The sequence below is a fragment of the Cynoglossus semilaevis genome, unplaced genomic scaffold, assembly GCF_000523025.1.
Source record: "Cynoglossus semilaevis isolate Cse_v1.0 unplaced genomic scaffold, Cse_v1.0 scaffold1721, whole genome shotgun sequence".
In the NCBI taxonomy this organism is placed as follows: Eukaryota; Metazoa; Chordata; class Actinopteri; order Pleuronectiformes; family Cynoglossidae; genus Cynoglossus; species Cynoglossus semilaevis.
In genome coordinates, this window is record NW_007585111.1 from 19208 (window position 1) to 35765 (window position 16558).

Sequence of the window (16558 nt, forward strand, 5' to 3'; positions counted from 1 at the left end):
ATTTATATGGGAGCAGCGACTTAATCAACCCCCCGCCCTCTAATTTTAAGGAAAAAATATAATGTCTGATGTCTAGATCATCAAAATGTCCTTCAAGGTACAACAACAGCACATTCAGACATACAGGTACATTATAAAATATACTCAAAGTTTCTTATAACAACTTAATGGGTGTAGTTTACAATTTACTATTGGGATCATTTTACCTTGGCATTTTTACTGAAATACTTTTGCTTCTGTTACTGTATTGCCAGGGGTTTTCAGCCTCCCCTATAGAGTAGGTAAGGACAGCCGAGCCCCCTTTCCCCAAAATCCTGTCTGCCTGCCCTGACCCATACACGCCTGTGCAATAAATGCATCTTCTGTTTGCTCCTGGCAATGACGTTATAACAACTGATAGAATGTATCTGAAAACGTTTTATGTTCTTTACATATATATATATATATATATATACAGTATATATAGTCAGATTAAATGTGTCAATGCAGGTTTTGTTGCTGTAAGTGAAATAACAGTTTGACTCATTGGCGCCCCCTAGGGGAGGCGCGCCTCACCTATTAAAATCCCTATGCTGCAGTAACACGGTACTTCAATGTAAAAAGGGTGCAAAAATTATATTATATTATATATTATTAATATTTGTGTAATTTGTCTTTACAAATATTTGTGCAGGTCACCCGGTGACGTATAGCAATAAGACCACATGTTCTTTATGGGTGGCAACTTTCACGATCTTCCCATAGGTTCGTGTGTTTCCAACGGGTACTCCTCCCACAAGTGGGTTTTGGGTTGAATTTCGTCCGTTGGTTCTGGCATCTCAATATATTGTATATCAAAATTTATTAAAAAAAATGTATTTGTTAATCGGTTCCAATATTTTGAAATCGCCGAGTACGATAAATGCTAGTTCCGCGCTTATTTGTTTCCCTCCATCATGGCGGGTCAGCACCTTGTCAGGCAACTGCAAGTGGTGACGTCAGTCAAAGCGAGAGATTGATTTCTTTATAATTGTAAATGTACTGCTTCATCAAGTTAAACATTCAGTTTGAGCAGCCCTTGCGTGTCAACCGCACGTAGCTAGTATAAATCACGTGACCCGTATTCCTCGTTGGCGCTCTTTGATGAGGAGCCCGTGAACGGACCGTGGCTCCAGAGACACACTCATTGGTCGCGCACACGTTGAGGTAATTGTTTTTAATTAGCGTGTTTAAAAGACTTCATATATGACCCACTGCTGCTATTGTAGTTCGACGTTGTTATACTGGCATTTTTCGAAGACGTCAGTCCACAATATGGCCTTTTCACTGGTGAGTCGAAAATAAACTACAGGGTTCAGCTAATGTAAACTGTTGAATTTGGGAAGGCCTAAACTCCCTGTTAGCACTTGACCTGTAGCCAAGGGCTTTGTTGCTGCTGTGCTGGACTGTACCATAATGAGATTTGAAAGTAATTCATTCAACGTTGTGACTAGTGAGCGGTTACCCCCACGCGTTTAATTGACTTCCGCTGCACTTCCAAAACTCGTGCACGTCCAAAAAGTTTGAAATGGCTGTCTTCTTGCAGAGAAACGACCCCCGCAGGCCTGAGAGTTCTGACCCTGAGTCTCCGGCTCTGTCCACCTGCAGTAACGCAGACATTTTCCGTAGGATGAACACCATGCTGGGCAACGCTTTGGACTTCACCGGCGTCTGCACCACACCAAACAACGCCAAGGCCAAACCGGAGCTGCTCTGTGGTAATTTGTTATAGTCCATGCTCTGGGCCATGCAGCTACAGGAGGTTTGGGTGTACATGAGTGAAATGAGTTGAATTAGGGTTATCGCCATACCGCTATTACAAACGGATACGGTTCTAGTGTTTTCATTTGTGTACTCTCTGATGCCTAGTGCCGTCACTCAAACATTAGGTTTGGTATCAATAAATATGCTGTGGAGTACAATACAAAGTAGTGTTATATAGTTAATTAGTAAAATGAATTTGCTAAAAGTTGCCACTAAAGCAGAAAGTGAAAATCTATAAAATACTTTGTCATTCACGATTACTGTAATTGTTAGTGCACAGTTCAATGATATTTGCTGTTGCTATTCTACTGTTGTCATATCCTAAAATCCCAGGATGTGTGGAAATGGATGTAAATAGACAGGCAGGCAGATAGATGGATGAATACATTTAGGTAGCAATGAGACCCCTGACGTACAGAACGACAATGCCATTTGAAGTGGGTAGACCTCTAGTTGTGTTAAATTTTCAACAGTGATGGTTCCTCAAACAGTTCTGCCATATGATAAACCTGCTTCACCTTGTCATTATTACAGGAGTGCCAACAGCTGATTCATGGTGCATCTCATTCTGCAGCATTGCAGCAAGTTTTTTTTTTTTAATCCAAGTGTGCGATTTGCCAAGATTCAAGCTCAGCTGTGTCTGCATCTTTGTCTGAATAGTTAATTTTCTTAAAGCACCAAGGACTGACATATTTATGTGAAATGAGTGTAGAAGTTGCACGCCCATGTTCCCATGTCAGCCTGTCATAAGCATCAAAACAGTTATTTAACTTTTTAGTGCCACTAAACTGAATGGGATTTTTGAGTTAGACTTGATGCTGCCCCACCTACCCCAGCTTGGTGTTGCTGAATCAGGGCTGTTGCTGGAAGTTTTCCAGGCCTGGAGAGGGCAGGGAGGAGCTGTCGGTGCAAATCTCTGTCCTCATCATCTGATCAGTCAGCTGCTTGTGTCAGTGCCGGGCACTGTCTGCAGGATGCATCCTATACAGATATAACAAGAGTAAACTAGTTATTAAAAGCATTTTTAAATCTGAAGTTTTTATTTTTCTTTTGAGTGTGCTGAGTCATTTGCTCCCATGCTGCCTCCCACCATGCTGCTCTAGCTCAGCCCCTTTCCTCCCCTCCCTGCCTGTCAGCTCATACTGGAAACAAGGCTCGGTGTGAGCAGTAGCGACAGTGGTGCTGCTGCTGCCGCCTTTCCACAGACTGGGACCAACTCTGCCTGGCAGTGAGAGGAGCACTTCTATCAAGAAGCCAAAAGCCCTGGGAGGAATTTTTCATTACACAGTTGTTAGGCAGCAGAGAGGTGGGGGAGCGCTGATGTCATTAGCAGGGGTGTGTGAGTGCATCAGCAGCCATGTCACATGCTGCTAGGTGGGTCAGTGATGCGGACGGAGATGCATGGCAGTTGCACCAGGCACAGAAGCAGCAGGTTAGCGCTCCTGTCAGCCAGGGTAGGAGGAGACAGAGTAAAGAAGGACATTTATTTAATTGTTTAGCTTATATGAGACTGTAACATTTCATCCTGTTTTCAGACTTTGTTCTTAAATACTTTCTTCTTTTTTTATACTACATCTGACCGGATTTTGACTCAGAGTCAGAGTTGGCTGCAGTGGGCACACGGAGGATGCTCTTCCCCAACTGTGGTAGCATGCCTGGTTCCCAGGAGATCTCCTCGTCCCGGGGGTCACCCGGTGTCAGTGATCTGGGCCTGGGCCTTCAGTCTCTCCGTCTGTCTGGCTGGGATAGGCCCTGGAGCAACCAGGAGACAGACACCCACAGCTCCCCTTCCCAGGTTCAGACAAGCTCTCCCTCCAGTAAGTACAAGTCCTGCTGTTTACATTAGTGGCTTTGGGATTGACATGATCACGTATCGTCCTATAAACTGAGTTGTTTAGTAGTTGTTTCATATTTATTTGTGACCCTACTTATTTTTAGGTGCTAGCAAATGTAACATCTGTGTGATTGTGTCGCCTGATTTGTGCGGCCCTGGCTTGTCCTGTATTGTGTTGTGGTTGGTCAGTAACAACACACTGTGGGAACAGGCAGTAGCGTCATTCTGGAGGATGATGTGGCAGTTTTGCTCTCCTGCATCTCTCCTAAAAAAAAAAAAATCACAAAAAATACACAGTAGAGCAAATTTTCTCATCCTGACATTCATCAACCTTTTGCTGAAGTTGACCTAGCCACAAGATGTCCAACTTACTGACAGGATTAGGATTGTCAGGTGTAGGATGAACATCTGTCTCCCAGTAGTGTCCCTTCATCCTGACCTATTTTAAAAGGCAATGGTTTTTATCATTGCATGTCCAATCTGACCTGACATCACTTCATTTAGAGATTTCTAAATTGGGCCCGAGTCAAAGTAGGACAAAGCTTCAAATGCAGGCTGGAGCTGAATAATCTCCTCACTGCCTCATGTTCACCATCACAGGCCACACTGTCACACTGAGTCACAGGGTCATCATGGAGGAAGATGCTTGATTTAACTGAAGCAGCTGATTTTCTTTTTATCACACTGAAGTCTTTGCTTAGGTTTAAAAGTCAGTGTTAGTTCTTCACTGACTCTGAGATCAAGATTACTGTTGTTTTGAAAGATTTTGAGTTAAAAGACAATAGTGCAGTACATCAGCAGCACCACTGCTAGTAATAGCACATTTGTCATGTCTGTTTTTACTGTAGATCAGAAAGCTTTTATGTTAGTGGTCTTTTATGGATTTTCTGTCTCTTTGAACTAAGAATAAATTCATTTTCATATTGTGGCCTTAATGACCAACTGGATGGGTTGATCAACTCACTCTTCATTGTTAATCTTTCTGGTTTGTTCCTACGTTTATAGAAATGAGTGGGTCTGTTGTGATGCAGCAAACATGAAAATCTATTCTTTGCAGGTTGATGATTGCTTCACAAATGCCAGAAACCAAGTCATAGGTCATGAGTTTTTTTTTTTTTTTTTAACCCACATCCCATTAAGTAATTTAAATTGAAAAGCAATGTAGCTTCTCCACAAATGTAGCATCTGTACAGAGTCACTAAATAACATAATTGTTGTCTCAGTTGCAGTCTTTCTTTTATTTATTTTTCAGCAGTTTTTGTAGCTCAGCCAATGGAGAAGCTCTTTTTTAGTTTAGCAAAAATTAGAATTCAATGTTCCCTGCTTTATGCCTGCTGGACGATCAGTATAACATTGTTCACCCAATCAGTCCATTTGTCATGGTTTGCTTTGCAAACAGACATCTACTGTACTGTATCAGGGTAAGTCCAAAAGTCCTAAGACGGAAGTCGCATATTTTCACTAGGTTATGCGTTTTAATTAATTGAGCTGTATTGTTTGGTTTGATTTAAATAAATAAATAAAATAATCAACTGTTTAACCCAGCAAATGTAAATTATTCCAACAGGTTTTGATTGAGGTCTGTTATGTTTATATTATGTAGTTTTTCCAAAACTAAAACAGTCCAGAAAGAAAAGAAATGGGTTGTGACGTTGTTTAGTAAGTTATCTCCAGAATTCCACAAAGATTTCTAAGGTAAACTGAGGCAAAAGTATTCATACATAAATGGATATAGAGAGAAATGGTGTTGATGTTTTTATAAATGCATAAACATTTAATTTTCTTGGGACTTTGACTCCCTAATGTGATCAGATCTCTTTGAAATCATCTTTTGACACTGTTGCCCTGTTCCTACAGTGTTGGGTATACTGAACAGCCCCTTCAGTAGCTACCTTGGAAAACCTCCAGGCTACCTGCCGGAGTCTGTGAACATAACTGCTGACCTCCTGGAGAAGTTCCCCAGCATGGCTCGCATGGCAAACAGACTGGACTCCAGTTCCTTCTTGGACTCTCGCTCCAGCAGTCCTGAAGACTCAGAGACCAGTGGCTTCAGTTCTGGCTCTGACCACCTCTGTGATATGCTGGTAATCAGACTTCCACATAAATGAATTTTGTCTGTTCCAGTCTGTTATGTATTTGTCAGTATTTTTGAAACTTGAGGTTCTTCCATGAGTTTTAAAAAAATATTTCTGTCCACACAACTATTATCACAGGAAGCCTCATAGTGAACAAATTCAACAAAGGCCATTTGAGTTTACATAATACACCTTGTCTATCTGTATTTAAAAATATATATATATATATATATTAACCTATCTTTAATCAGTCAATTCTCTGGTCTTTTTCTTTCAGTCAACATTGCGTATTTCTCCTCCTCTGCCTTACCTGGCATCAGGCATGCAAAAGGATCTGCTGCGTCTCAGCTCTCGCCTGGACCCCCAGGACTCCAGCTCTCCACTCATGCCTCCATCCAGTGCCAGTCCCTCTTCTGCTATCTCCCACCGCTGGCGATCAGGTTCTCCATGGCCTGGAAGCGATGTTCTTGACCAGACTAATGATACATTCAGCATTGAGAGGGAGGCTCGTCTACACCGGCAGGCTGCAGGTAAATCTTAAAAGACTCAGTATTATTCTAGTTCCTTATCCATTTACAGCTCATTGATTAATTTACCTAACATTCAGACTTGGTTGGTGAAGTGTTGACCTTATCTTCTCTACTTGTTAGCTGTGAATGAGGCCACATTCACCTGGAGCGGTCAGCTGCCTCCAAGAATTAACAAGGATCACCTGTATTCCTGCAAGGTCTTCCTGGGCGGTGTACCCTGGGACATCACAGAAGGTTTGTTCTGCTTAATAATAATAATAAAAAAAAAAGTTTCAGGTATTTCATAGTGTGAATATTAAGTTGGGCTTATTGATGGTTTACCTCTGCTGGCTGTGGGCATCATTGAAGGCCCAAAAGAAAACAGTTCTCTTCGCAAGTCACTCTGTATGAATGGAAATCCTTGGAGAAATTAGTCTGTAGTTTTTTTAAGTACTAATATTAGGACTACATCACAAATGGAGTTTGTATATCCAAAGGAAAAGGATGGAGCACATAAATGAAGTTAATTAAAATGCATTTAGTAATGACAAGCAAATTAAATTCACAACAATGTCTCTCAACTGTGTTTCAGCGGGGCTGATCAACACCTTCAGTGGGTATGGTCCTCTGAATGTGGAGTGGCCTGGTAAGGATGGGAAACACCCTCGATGCCCTCCTAAAGGTAACGTGGCCAAAGGTAATGACAAGTTGGTAGGCTACTTTATTTCATTCCTGGTTTTCAAGGTGGCACTGTGGTGAACACGTGGCATGATGGTGAGTTTTATTGTTGATTTTTAAGTAGAGATGCACTGATCTGCTGGCTGGTGTGTGTGTGTATATATACATTTAATCTGGTTTTAGAGCCATTCATTTTGGGTTTGTGAGTGGGTCTGTGTTGAGAACAGGAAGAAGCTCATGCACAAGATGAAGCTAGTCTGTTAGTTTGGAAGTAACAACCTTTGTTTCTTGGTAATATATACATCTCTCCATGCACTAGAACAGCTGTTAATTGCACTTTCCATGGTCAGCTTTTTTGACTGTCAATTCTTATTGTTGAGGTTTTCATGGTTTCTTTAATATTGATTAGTTAATGTTGCGTGAAAGTCAGTGGTTCTGGTTGTGGCCTCTGCTCCTGTCGTCCGGCAGGTTTTCTCATCTTGGTCTGAACAAAACTGTTGCGTCATAGTCTTGAGTCACTTGTGGAACGTTTTTGCTCTTCATTTCCATCTTGTTCTCAAACCTCTAAGTGACATTTGAACTAATGACTGCAGACATTCAGGTCAGCCTCATGACTCCAGCCCAATGAGTTTAAAATGGAACATCATCTGATATGGAGATTTAAATTTGCCTGAATTATAACCACCTAAATAATTCCCACTAGATGAAAGAAAGAAGTTCCTCCTACGTTCTAATTTGCTCTCAAAGATGTGATCTTTTCTTAGAGTCTGCTCAGTAATGTCATCAGTCACAAGTGTTTAGGGCGAAACTTGTTTTTTTTTAATTTAGAAGAGTGGTCAGTATTTGTATTAGATGTAGATAAAGTAAGAAGCAGAAATATAAATGAATTGGAGTACACTTGGAAGCTCCAGGTGTTATAAGGCACCACAGACTTAGGAATAGTGTTTATTTGTCTGGGGTAAATCAGATAAATCACAGCTGCCGTCGGTCTTTGTTCCAAGATTCTGCCTGGTCTCCTCAGACTGAGACAATAAATACAACCCAAGTACAACCTTGTGTACTTCCTGCTTGTGTCATTAATCCCATGTCTCTATTCTTGTAGTGACCTCAATTCACAGTTCAGTTCTAGGGAGGAAGAGTAGAACAATAAATGGTGAAGTTTAGTAGGAGAGGAACATGAACTTAAGATTGTTCCTGTGTGTAATTGTTCAGTAATGACATTGGACAAAAGTTAAATTTATTTATAAAATTATTTTAGCTGGTAATAAATTGAGGTGAACACTTGCCACTTGTGAAATGTTGGTGTTGCATATGGTGTAGCTTTGGTGTTTTATCTTAGTTTCTCACAGATGTTTTCAACAAGGCATATCACAATTTCAGGAAAGTACATTCAAATTGGTGTTGACAGCATTTTACAGCATCACTGTAAAATGCTGTATTCAAAAGAATGGATGGAAAGAATAGACAATGTCATTGGTCTGACTCTTCTCTCCACCCTGTCTATGGTTCGTAGGCTATGTTTACCTGATTTTTGACAATGAGAAGTCTGTCCGAGCCTTGCTCCATGCCTGCTCCCAAGATCCATTTCACCCTGAGGACAATAGAGAGTATTACTTCAAAATGTCCAGCCGCAGAATGAGATGCAAAGATGTGAGTAGAAAAGCGAACGCACAAGCAATTTAAACCTTAGTGACATTTTTGTTATACACTAAATCTCTTAAGTAATTAAGTCTAACCTCCACAAAACTCCATGGTTTACTTTTTTGCTTTATTAAACTAAAATTCAAGACCTTTAAAATAGATTTATATTAAGGTCGGTTTATCCCAGTACCTGGTTTTCAGTGGTCTGTTGTTCTGTTCAATGAATAAGTAGTACTTGACCTTTAAAAAAAAAAAAAAAAAAAAAAAAAAAAAAGAGAGAGAGAAAGAAAACAACATTGCCTGTTTAGTTTCATTTTTATGTATTCATGTTTGTATTGCCTACATTTGTCTGAAACCCTTTGAATAGTGTTTCAAAAGTAAATGTGTAATTCAATGTTGTGAAACTGAAGGAAAACTGTTTGGTAAATAACACTTGTTTGGTTTCCTGCTGCTGCTCCAGGTGCAGGTCATCCCTTGGGTCATCTCTGACAGTAACTATGTGCGCTGTCCTGCCCAGCGTCTGGATCCCAGTAAGACGGTGTTTGTCGGTGCACTGCATGGAATGTTAAATGCTGAGGCACTGGCCAACATCATGAATGACCTGTTTGGAGGAGTCATGTACGCTGGCATTGACACGGACAAGCACAAGTACCCCATAGGTCAGAGACCCCGAGTGTGAATTATTTTATTCAGTATTGAATGTATGTGTAAAATATGACTAGGTTTGTGTGAGCAACAACTATAGTTACCCCTAGGCTATAAAGTAGGTCAAAATAGCATATACAGCTAGTTTTATTGGTTATATTTAACTGCAAACCCAGTGACCCATAATTCACCAGTGTCATTAATCTCAACTTTTGTCGTACAGGCTCTGGACGTGTCACTTTTAACAATCAGCGCAGTTATCTGAAAGCTGTGTGTGCTGCATTTGTGGAGATTAAAACTCCTAAGTTTACAAAGAAGGTAAGAAGTGTTTCCTGGTTTAAAGTTGTTGGCTTTTTCTTGTAGGGTGGGGCGGTGTTTACTAAATGTTTAAGTGGAAAATTAGTGTTTGAGCCTTCCCTATTAGAAACCCACCTGTTACTGCTGTGTTGTCACCACTGTCTCTGTCTGTCTCAGGTCCAGATTGACCCCTACTTGGAAGACTCCATGTGTCAAGTTTGCCTTCGCCAACCTGGGCCTTTCTTCTGCAGAGAGCAGGTAAGGACAAAATATTTTTGGATGTTTTTTTGGTTTTTTTTCCCCCCACCAGTTTTTTTTTTAAATATAACGAACAAAGCAACTGTTACTGTTAGCTACAGAGATACACACTAACTACCTCACTTTTAGGTGTGACATTAGTATTGTATATGCTTTAAGTCTGCCTTTAAACATAGCAAAATATGATTAGCATCATCTGTTGGTTTTTAACTTATTTATAAAAGGAAGACTGTTGAATTCTTGGAACTTAAAATAGATCAAACTCCCCAGGATGTTCATTGGCAAATGTAATCATTAAAGACTTTTTTGTTTGTTTGTTTCAAAAACAATGTTAATGACCAACATGTGAACAGCTTTAATTTGCACAGTCTGGCCTATAGGATATGAATAAATTCTCATACTTACCAGCAGGTGGTGCATTGAGTGGTCGGTGTCCACGTGCCCTTGTCACATCTGTTGTTAATCCAAACAACAGCAAACACAGATTTAGATTCTGAAATGAGACCACAGTAATTTAGTGAAGTTCTTTAATACATGAACACGAGTGTCTTCTGACATGATTAAAATGAGTTTTTGAAGGAAACCCACCATTTCATCAGACACTGTCCATCTTGCTATCCCTGCCCAGGCCTGCTTCAAGTATTACTGCCGCTCCTGCTGGCACTGGCAACACTCCATGGACATTCTGAGCAACCACCGGCCCCTCATGCGCAACCAGAAGAACAGAGACTCCAGCTAGAGCAGATGGATCCAGTTACTCTGAAGGACCAGAGGACGAGCGTCCCTCTTTCAGGGGGCCGAGGCTGCCCGCCAAGGAGAGCACGAGTGCCAGACGTCCCCCTCTATTTGGGGGGCACCATGGCACTCCACCAGGCACTGGGGATTTCACTGTAGAAAATGTTCACTTTTGCACTTGCTCCATTTTTGCTGTTGTTCACAGTGGCACTATGCACAGTGTGATCCTCTTAGAGACGAAGGGCCCTTCACACCAATGCATTTTCCCAAACTTGTGGCCAGACTGAGATAGGAGTCAGCCGTGGGTTAAGAAGTGCTAGAAAGTGCCATTTCTTTCTTTTCTTTTTTTTTTTTACGTGTTGCATAGTGAAGAGCAATCACGCAAGTCTCATTGCCATTCATTGGCAAATGCCATACAGTGCCTTTAAATTTTTATTTTTCCCCGTCCTTTCCCTCAACCCCCAGTTGGCATCTGTTTTTTCCCTGTGCAAACCAACTGGCGTTTCTTACTTTTGAGAGTTGAATGTTGGGCTTCATTTAACCAGTCGCATTTCAGACATTTTTACGCAGTTTTTTACTAATTTGTACACAAACGGTTTTAAGTCATGACATGAAAATTTTTGAACAGAATTCTACCCGGTGGCTGTTTATGGGAAACCCCCTCTTTTTATTTAGTTTTTTTTTTTCATAGAATCTGATTTTTTTTTTTTTTCTTTTTAAATCCACTCTCCCAAATTTTGACTAATGGGCACAAAAGTGTTGAAAGAACAACGTTACCTTGCATTATTGGACCAGTCCTATTAAATATATGTAGCATTCGTACTTCATCTGCATTAAATGATAACCTGCGGTTTCTTGAAGCATCTTGAATGGATCCTGTTGAGACTTCAGTGAATGAGCATTTGACTGTACATAGTTTGATTACTGCACTTTTTAATTTGCACGTGTGGAGAGGTGGCAGTGGTTTTTAATCACTTTTGTGCATCAGCAGGGGACGCACATGCTTGCGTCTCCTGTTGAATGTAAGAACTTCCACTTAGCTGATGATAAATAATCTGTCAGAGCTTGAGTAGACCTCAGTATTTGACTCCATGCTTTCTTAATCCCATTTTTGCCTTCCTGTTCCAGTTGGACATTGATGCATAATAAGCTGTGTGCCAAAGACAAATTGTCTTTTCTTTATCCATTAGGTTTGTGATGCTGAGCTTGTTGTCTCTTAGCCCAGCTGCTTTTTAGAGTTTTGAAAGTCTACCTCATTGTGGTCTGCCAAGTTTGTTGCTACTTGCAGTTGTGGAGTATGTTCAGGTTGGGCACAATAAAGGTGTTTAAGCATTACTGCACTTGTCTGTGCTTCATTTTAATCCATGCAACTGATTGAAATTTTTTTTTTTTTAACCATTTGGTTTAAGGGTTTGGAAAGGGTCATCTTTTACAACTAAAATGTTACAAAAGGCAAGGTAAAAAAATTAATTGTAGCAATTGTTTCCCTTGTTTTTCCAAATGAGGCTGCAGTGGTTAAGGAGTGGTTCAACAGTTCAATGCAAGTTTCCTTAAGTCCTGTTTTTCATCTGTAATCTTTACTTAACATGTCAACAGAGAAATCGTGGCTAGCTAGTAATGTATCCAAATTCAGGTGAGACCTGTCACCTTAAACTTGTACAATTCTGTTGAAACACCAAAAGCTCACTTTGTTTCACATTTGAATTCAGTATGGCTTTCACACCCCTTCCTTAAACACAAGCAACATCTTGTTCCTGAATGTCTGGTGATACCTATTGCGTGTGTGGGTTTGTGTGTGTGTGTGTGTGTGTGTATGTATATATATATATATATATATATCTTACTATATATATATATCTATCTATATATATCTATCTATATATATATATATCTATCTATCTATATATATCTATCTATATATATCTATCTATATATATATATCTATATATATATATATCTATCTATCTATATATATCTATCTATATATATATATCTATCTATATATATCTATCTATATATATCTATCTATATATATCTATCTATATATATATATCTATCTATATATATCTATCTATATATATCTATCTATATATATATATCTATATATATATATATCTATCTATATATATCTATCTATATATATATATCTATCTATATATATATATATCTATCTATATATATATATATATCTATCTATATATATCTATCTATATATATCTATCTATATATATATATCTATCTATATATATCTATCTATATATATCTATCTATATATATCTATCTATATATATATATATCTATCTATCTATATATATCTATCTATATATATATATCTATATATATATATATAGTGTCTTTAACCTCAGTCTGGTTTTGGCCTTGTAGATAGTTGTTGGAAGAGACCTGTAAAGTCCTCTGACATCACGGTTAACCTGGACTAAGTTGTTGGCCTGTGTCTTGGCAGTTATTCAGGGATGTTCAGATAAATTATATTTTCCTTAGAGTTTCTTAAATATTTCTTACTTGGTTTTTCTTAACCTTTAACCTGTTTAAATACCTTGAACATCTGTTGTCTTCTGCACAACAATCCTTTCCCTAGGTTTTCTGGTTTCTTAGCTCAGGAAATAAAATAACACAGGTTTATAATATCTTGTTCAATAACCTTTAAAAAAAAAAGTAGTGCACAGTAAAAGTGTAATTTGAATTTATTTACTGTTCATTGACCATGCTGCTTTTAACAGCATTGTAACACTGCAGCATCTAGAGGTGGAAAGTACTAAAATGTTCTACTCCAGCAAGTACTATTGCTCAGATGTTCAAAAATAGTTACATCGAGGGCAAATGGATGGAGTAAGTTTTTTTAAAAAAAAAAAAAAAACATATTTCACCTCTCATCCAAGAGGCTTCTTCAGTTCTGACTGACTACTAGGAAGTTCTGAACTTCTCAGTAGTCAGTCAGAACCTACTCTGTCCAATTCCCCTCGCTGTAACTATTTTTGGATAAAATTACCTGGATGACTGAGAACCTACACAGACATTACTCAGATGAAAATGTACTTAGGTATAAGTAAGATTTGTCTAAAAATAAGTAAAATGTAGATAATTTAAAATGTACTGACAGTACAATTCACTTAGCTACTGTCTCAACAGCAGGTGTTGAGGGGCTTTTTTGTGTTAATACAAAAAGGATGCAGGGATATAAATCTGGTTTAGTATAGCCCATGGCATAACTCCTGACAAAGGTGCAGGAGGAAAGGGTTTAAATCCTAGCCTTCCAAGACAAGACACTCAGATGTTTTTTGTTGTGGTGATGACAGAGTCAGATGTTTTCTTGTGAAGACATGGAGTAGTTTCACCAACCAGTAAGACTTTCTAGTATTCCATACTCCATGGCAATATAGCTCAGGGGCAAAACCTCTGCCAATGGTTCTGAAATCTAGAGTTCACCTCCTGGACAAGGTGACCAGGGATCAAATCCCAGTCAGGGCAAATTGCACTAATTTTTAAAAGTGGAAAAAAATTTTTTTTTTTGAAAAACCAAAACCAAATTGACCAGAAGCAATGTCTTCATTACTGGTTTTCTTTATTAGACATTTTTCACATCAAACTCCACGAGGAGTTTTAAAGTTCATTCCAACTGTTGGTTGAGTAACTTGCAGTTTTGAAAGGCCACCAAAATCCTACAGAAGAAATGAAATTCATATTTATGCAAATATTGTTAAAAAAAATTCAACCAATTCTGATTAATTTCCTGGACTTTAGACTAAAAGTGCAAATAAATAAAATGGTGTTTAGAATTTCCAACAAATATTTTAAATATGTTTAATGTCCTATTTTGATACTATTAGAACATTTTAGAAAAAACACTCCTACAGCCACAGAAAGAATGTTCACTCACCAGTATTTTGAGCATTTCTTTAGTGTCTGGATCCACCTCGATGAGTTCCTGGTCCAAAGCAGAAATCTGCAGATTCACCGAAAAACAAAAATTAGACCACTGACCACATACGTTTTCTTTTCAAAACATCTATTTGTTTTACCCACATACTGTATGTCAAAGAGAGTTATACCATAACGTCCTTAACGTAGTGCCTTAGTTAGAGCCCGCTGGTGGACACTATTTAGAACAATTATCCTATTATCCAGATTTTAGTAATAGACAGAGTAATGATGTGTAGTTAAATGTTTAAAAAAAATCTTCTTCTGAAATGAAGTGTGAGTTCCTCCACTAAAGGAAATGACTCAGCAAATAAGAGAGAAAAATGGACATGAACAAACCTCTGGAACGTAGTTGTCCCTCCTCTCTCTCTCCTCCTCTTGTAGCTTGATGGAGATTCCTCTGACTGGACCACGTTGGATTCGCTTCATCAAGTGTGTGACATACCTGACACACCAATATAAGAAAACATGGTTAGAAAGAGAAATCAAAGTAGTTTGTAACAATAACTGTACAATGACTTTGGTTTAAAGATTTGGATTTAAAAAAAAAAAATCAAAAATGAGTTACGGGAATATTTCTAGACACAATACCATTTATGCATCAGCACAGTTGGAATTTTAAAGATATCTGTAATTAGTGGGTAAAAACAGTAAGCATAACGTCTGGACTCTCCCAGATTTTTAACCAGAGCAATGGTTCAAAGTAGTACTACTAGTTTGACAATTTAAACACAAGTAGCTAACTGATAAAACTGAATAAAACAAGTGTATAAAAAGAAAAAAGAAAATACTTGTGAGGGGTTTACACATGTTGTCCACATACCCTGCAACCTTGTTGCGCAGAGGTTTGCTGGGAATGATGGCAATATCCTCACACACCCTCTTGTTGGTGTGGAAGTCATTGCCCAGGCGTGTGTAGTATTTCTCAATAATGACCCGGGCTGCCTTCTTGACTGTCTTGGTTCTGACTCGACCCTGAAGCCAAAACAAAAAAGCTCATTAAAGCAGTGTAGAATATTGAATAAACTTCAACAGAAGTAAATTTAAAAACACAATCACTGTGACGGTTGAAAAGACGTAACAAAAACAAAAAAGTTTTATATTTACCAAAGGCTCAGATTTAATCATTTAGTCAGTATGCCTCTTCATTACAAAAATTAAAAAATGAAACAATAAAATGATAAATACATGCCAACCAATAGCCCTTTTCACTTGATGTGTTACTTGGTTATTATGGTAAACCGTATGACAAGCCGATGTTAAAATGATTATGTAATTTGTTTTGAGATTATTTTTTTAGTACTTTAATACTTTTCATGGAGGTGGCAGTTGTATTTGAAGGTAACTTAAGGGAAGTTTCTGCGGGTCATTTGAAATCTATGAAGTAATGGGAAACCTGTTTACAGAATCATAGTGAATGACTCAAACGTCCGGCGACAAAATACAATGAATGCGTGACGCTTTGTTTAAAACGATAACTTAGGGGAAAGACATATGTTCCAGCTATTTCATCGGGAGTCGAACATAAAATAACAAAAAACGTTAACCAAACTGTAGGCGGGAATATCCGCCCCTTGTAGCGGTGTTTTTGTAGTTACCCAACCCAAACAATTGCGTTATTTCCGACACTTCTGCTCGTAACAACATTAAACTCTGTGGAATTGTAGCCTATAGAGAAGTTCGAAGGGTCAATGTGCAGACGTTTGCTTGTATGCGGACTAACAGAAAGGATTAACAAGGATTATGACAAGCACTGAAATGAAACATTTCCCCCAGTACACACCATCTTGGCTGGGACTTGCTGAAGAGAGGAAGTACTGCGTCATAGCGGAAGTTTAGAACCAACACGCTGGTCAATCATACTGCGTGTTGATACCGAGGTTATTCTGCCAACTAGCGACTGGAGGTCTAACCTGGATTTGCAGAAGAGACCCTAAAAAGGTTACGCCGAGATTTATAATTAAATCATTTTAAGAACAATAAGTAGCGTATTATGTGTACAACCAAGTGAAACAATGGAAGAATTTAGAATTTCTGAAAAACTACACCTGTTTCTAAGGTGATAAAGTATTTTCAAATGTTACATTTATCACAAATAATTTTTATATTGTAATAACTATAATTATATAATACAAATATCCTAGATATATAACAAACTTAAAACA

The 16558-nt window shown here is 38.5% G+C and overlaps 2 protein-coding genes across 5 annotated transcripts; one reads left to right on the forward strand and one right to left on the reverse strand.

Annotated features, from left to right (window-relative positions):
* Positions 1–787: 787 nt before the first annotated feature.
* Positions 788–11789, forward strand: cpeb1b (cytoplasmic polyadenylation element binding protein 1b). 4 transcript variants are annotated; one of them, XM_008337044.3, is made up of 12 exons: positions 788–1185; positions 1565–1736; positions 3378–3599; positions 5474–5700; positions 5969–6221; positions 6342–6455; positions 6793–6897; positions 8392–8528; positions 8980–9178; positions 9388–9482; positions 9639–9719; positions 10348–11789. In XM_008337044.3, the coding sequence occupies exons 2-12, from the start codon at positions 1649–1651 to the stop codon at positions 10456–10458; spliced, it is 1632 nt and encodes a 543-aa protein (XP_008335266.1). In that variant the 5' UTR covers positions 788–1185; positions 1565–1648; the 3' UTR covers positions 10459–11789. The 4 variants fall into 4 exon arrangements, with proteins under 4 accessions (XP_008335266.1, XP_008335264.1, XP_008335265.1 ...); XM_008337042.2 differs by having other exon boundaries at positions 1168–1308; XM_008337043.2 differs by having other exon boundaries at positions 1168–1308; positions 6793–6882.
* A 2229-nt stretch (positions 11790–14018) lies between these two features.
* On the reverse strand, positions 14019–16298 carry rps17 (ribosomal protein S17). The gene is made up of 5 exons (XM_008337045.3): positions 16177–16298; positions 15217–15368; positions 14733–14838; positions 14353–14418; positions 14019–14134 (listed from the first exon to the last, which is right to left on the reverse strand). Exons 1-5 carry the CDS (start codon positions 16177–16179, stop codon positions 14057–14059), a joined length of 405 nt encoding a protein of 134 aa, XP_008335267.1. The 5' UTR covers positions 16180–16298; the 3' UTR covers positions 14019–14056.
* Between the last annotated feature and the right edge of the window lie 260 nt (positions 16299–16558).

Excerpts from the sequence above, each read along its gene's own strand:
- cpeb1b (XM_008337042.2), top strand. The coding sequence starts at position 1,225 with ATGACCCACTGCTGCTATTGTAGTTCGACGTTGTTATACTGGCATTTT. Across the intron at positions 6,898-8,391 it reads TAAAGGTAACGTGGCCAAAG|GCTATGTTTACCTGATTTTT; the intron begins GTAATGACAAGT and ends TATGGTTCGTAG. Across the intron at positions 9,720-10,347 it reads CTTTCTTCTGCAGAGAGCAG|GCCTGCTTCAAGTATTACTG; the intron begins GTAAGGACAAAA and ends ATCCCTGCCCAG.
- rps17 (XM_008337045.3), bottom strand. Across the intron at positions 14,839-15,216 it reads CTGCGCAACAAGGTTGCAGG|GTATGTCACACACTTGATGA; the intron begins GTATGTGGACAA and ends TTGGTGTGTCAG. Across the intron at positions 14,135-14,352 it reads AAGAAATGCTCAAAATACTG|GATTTTGGTGGCCTTTCAAA; the intron begins GTGAGTGAACAT and ends TTTCTTCTGTAG.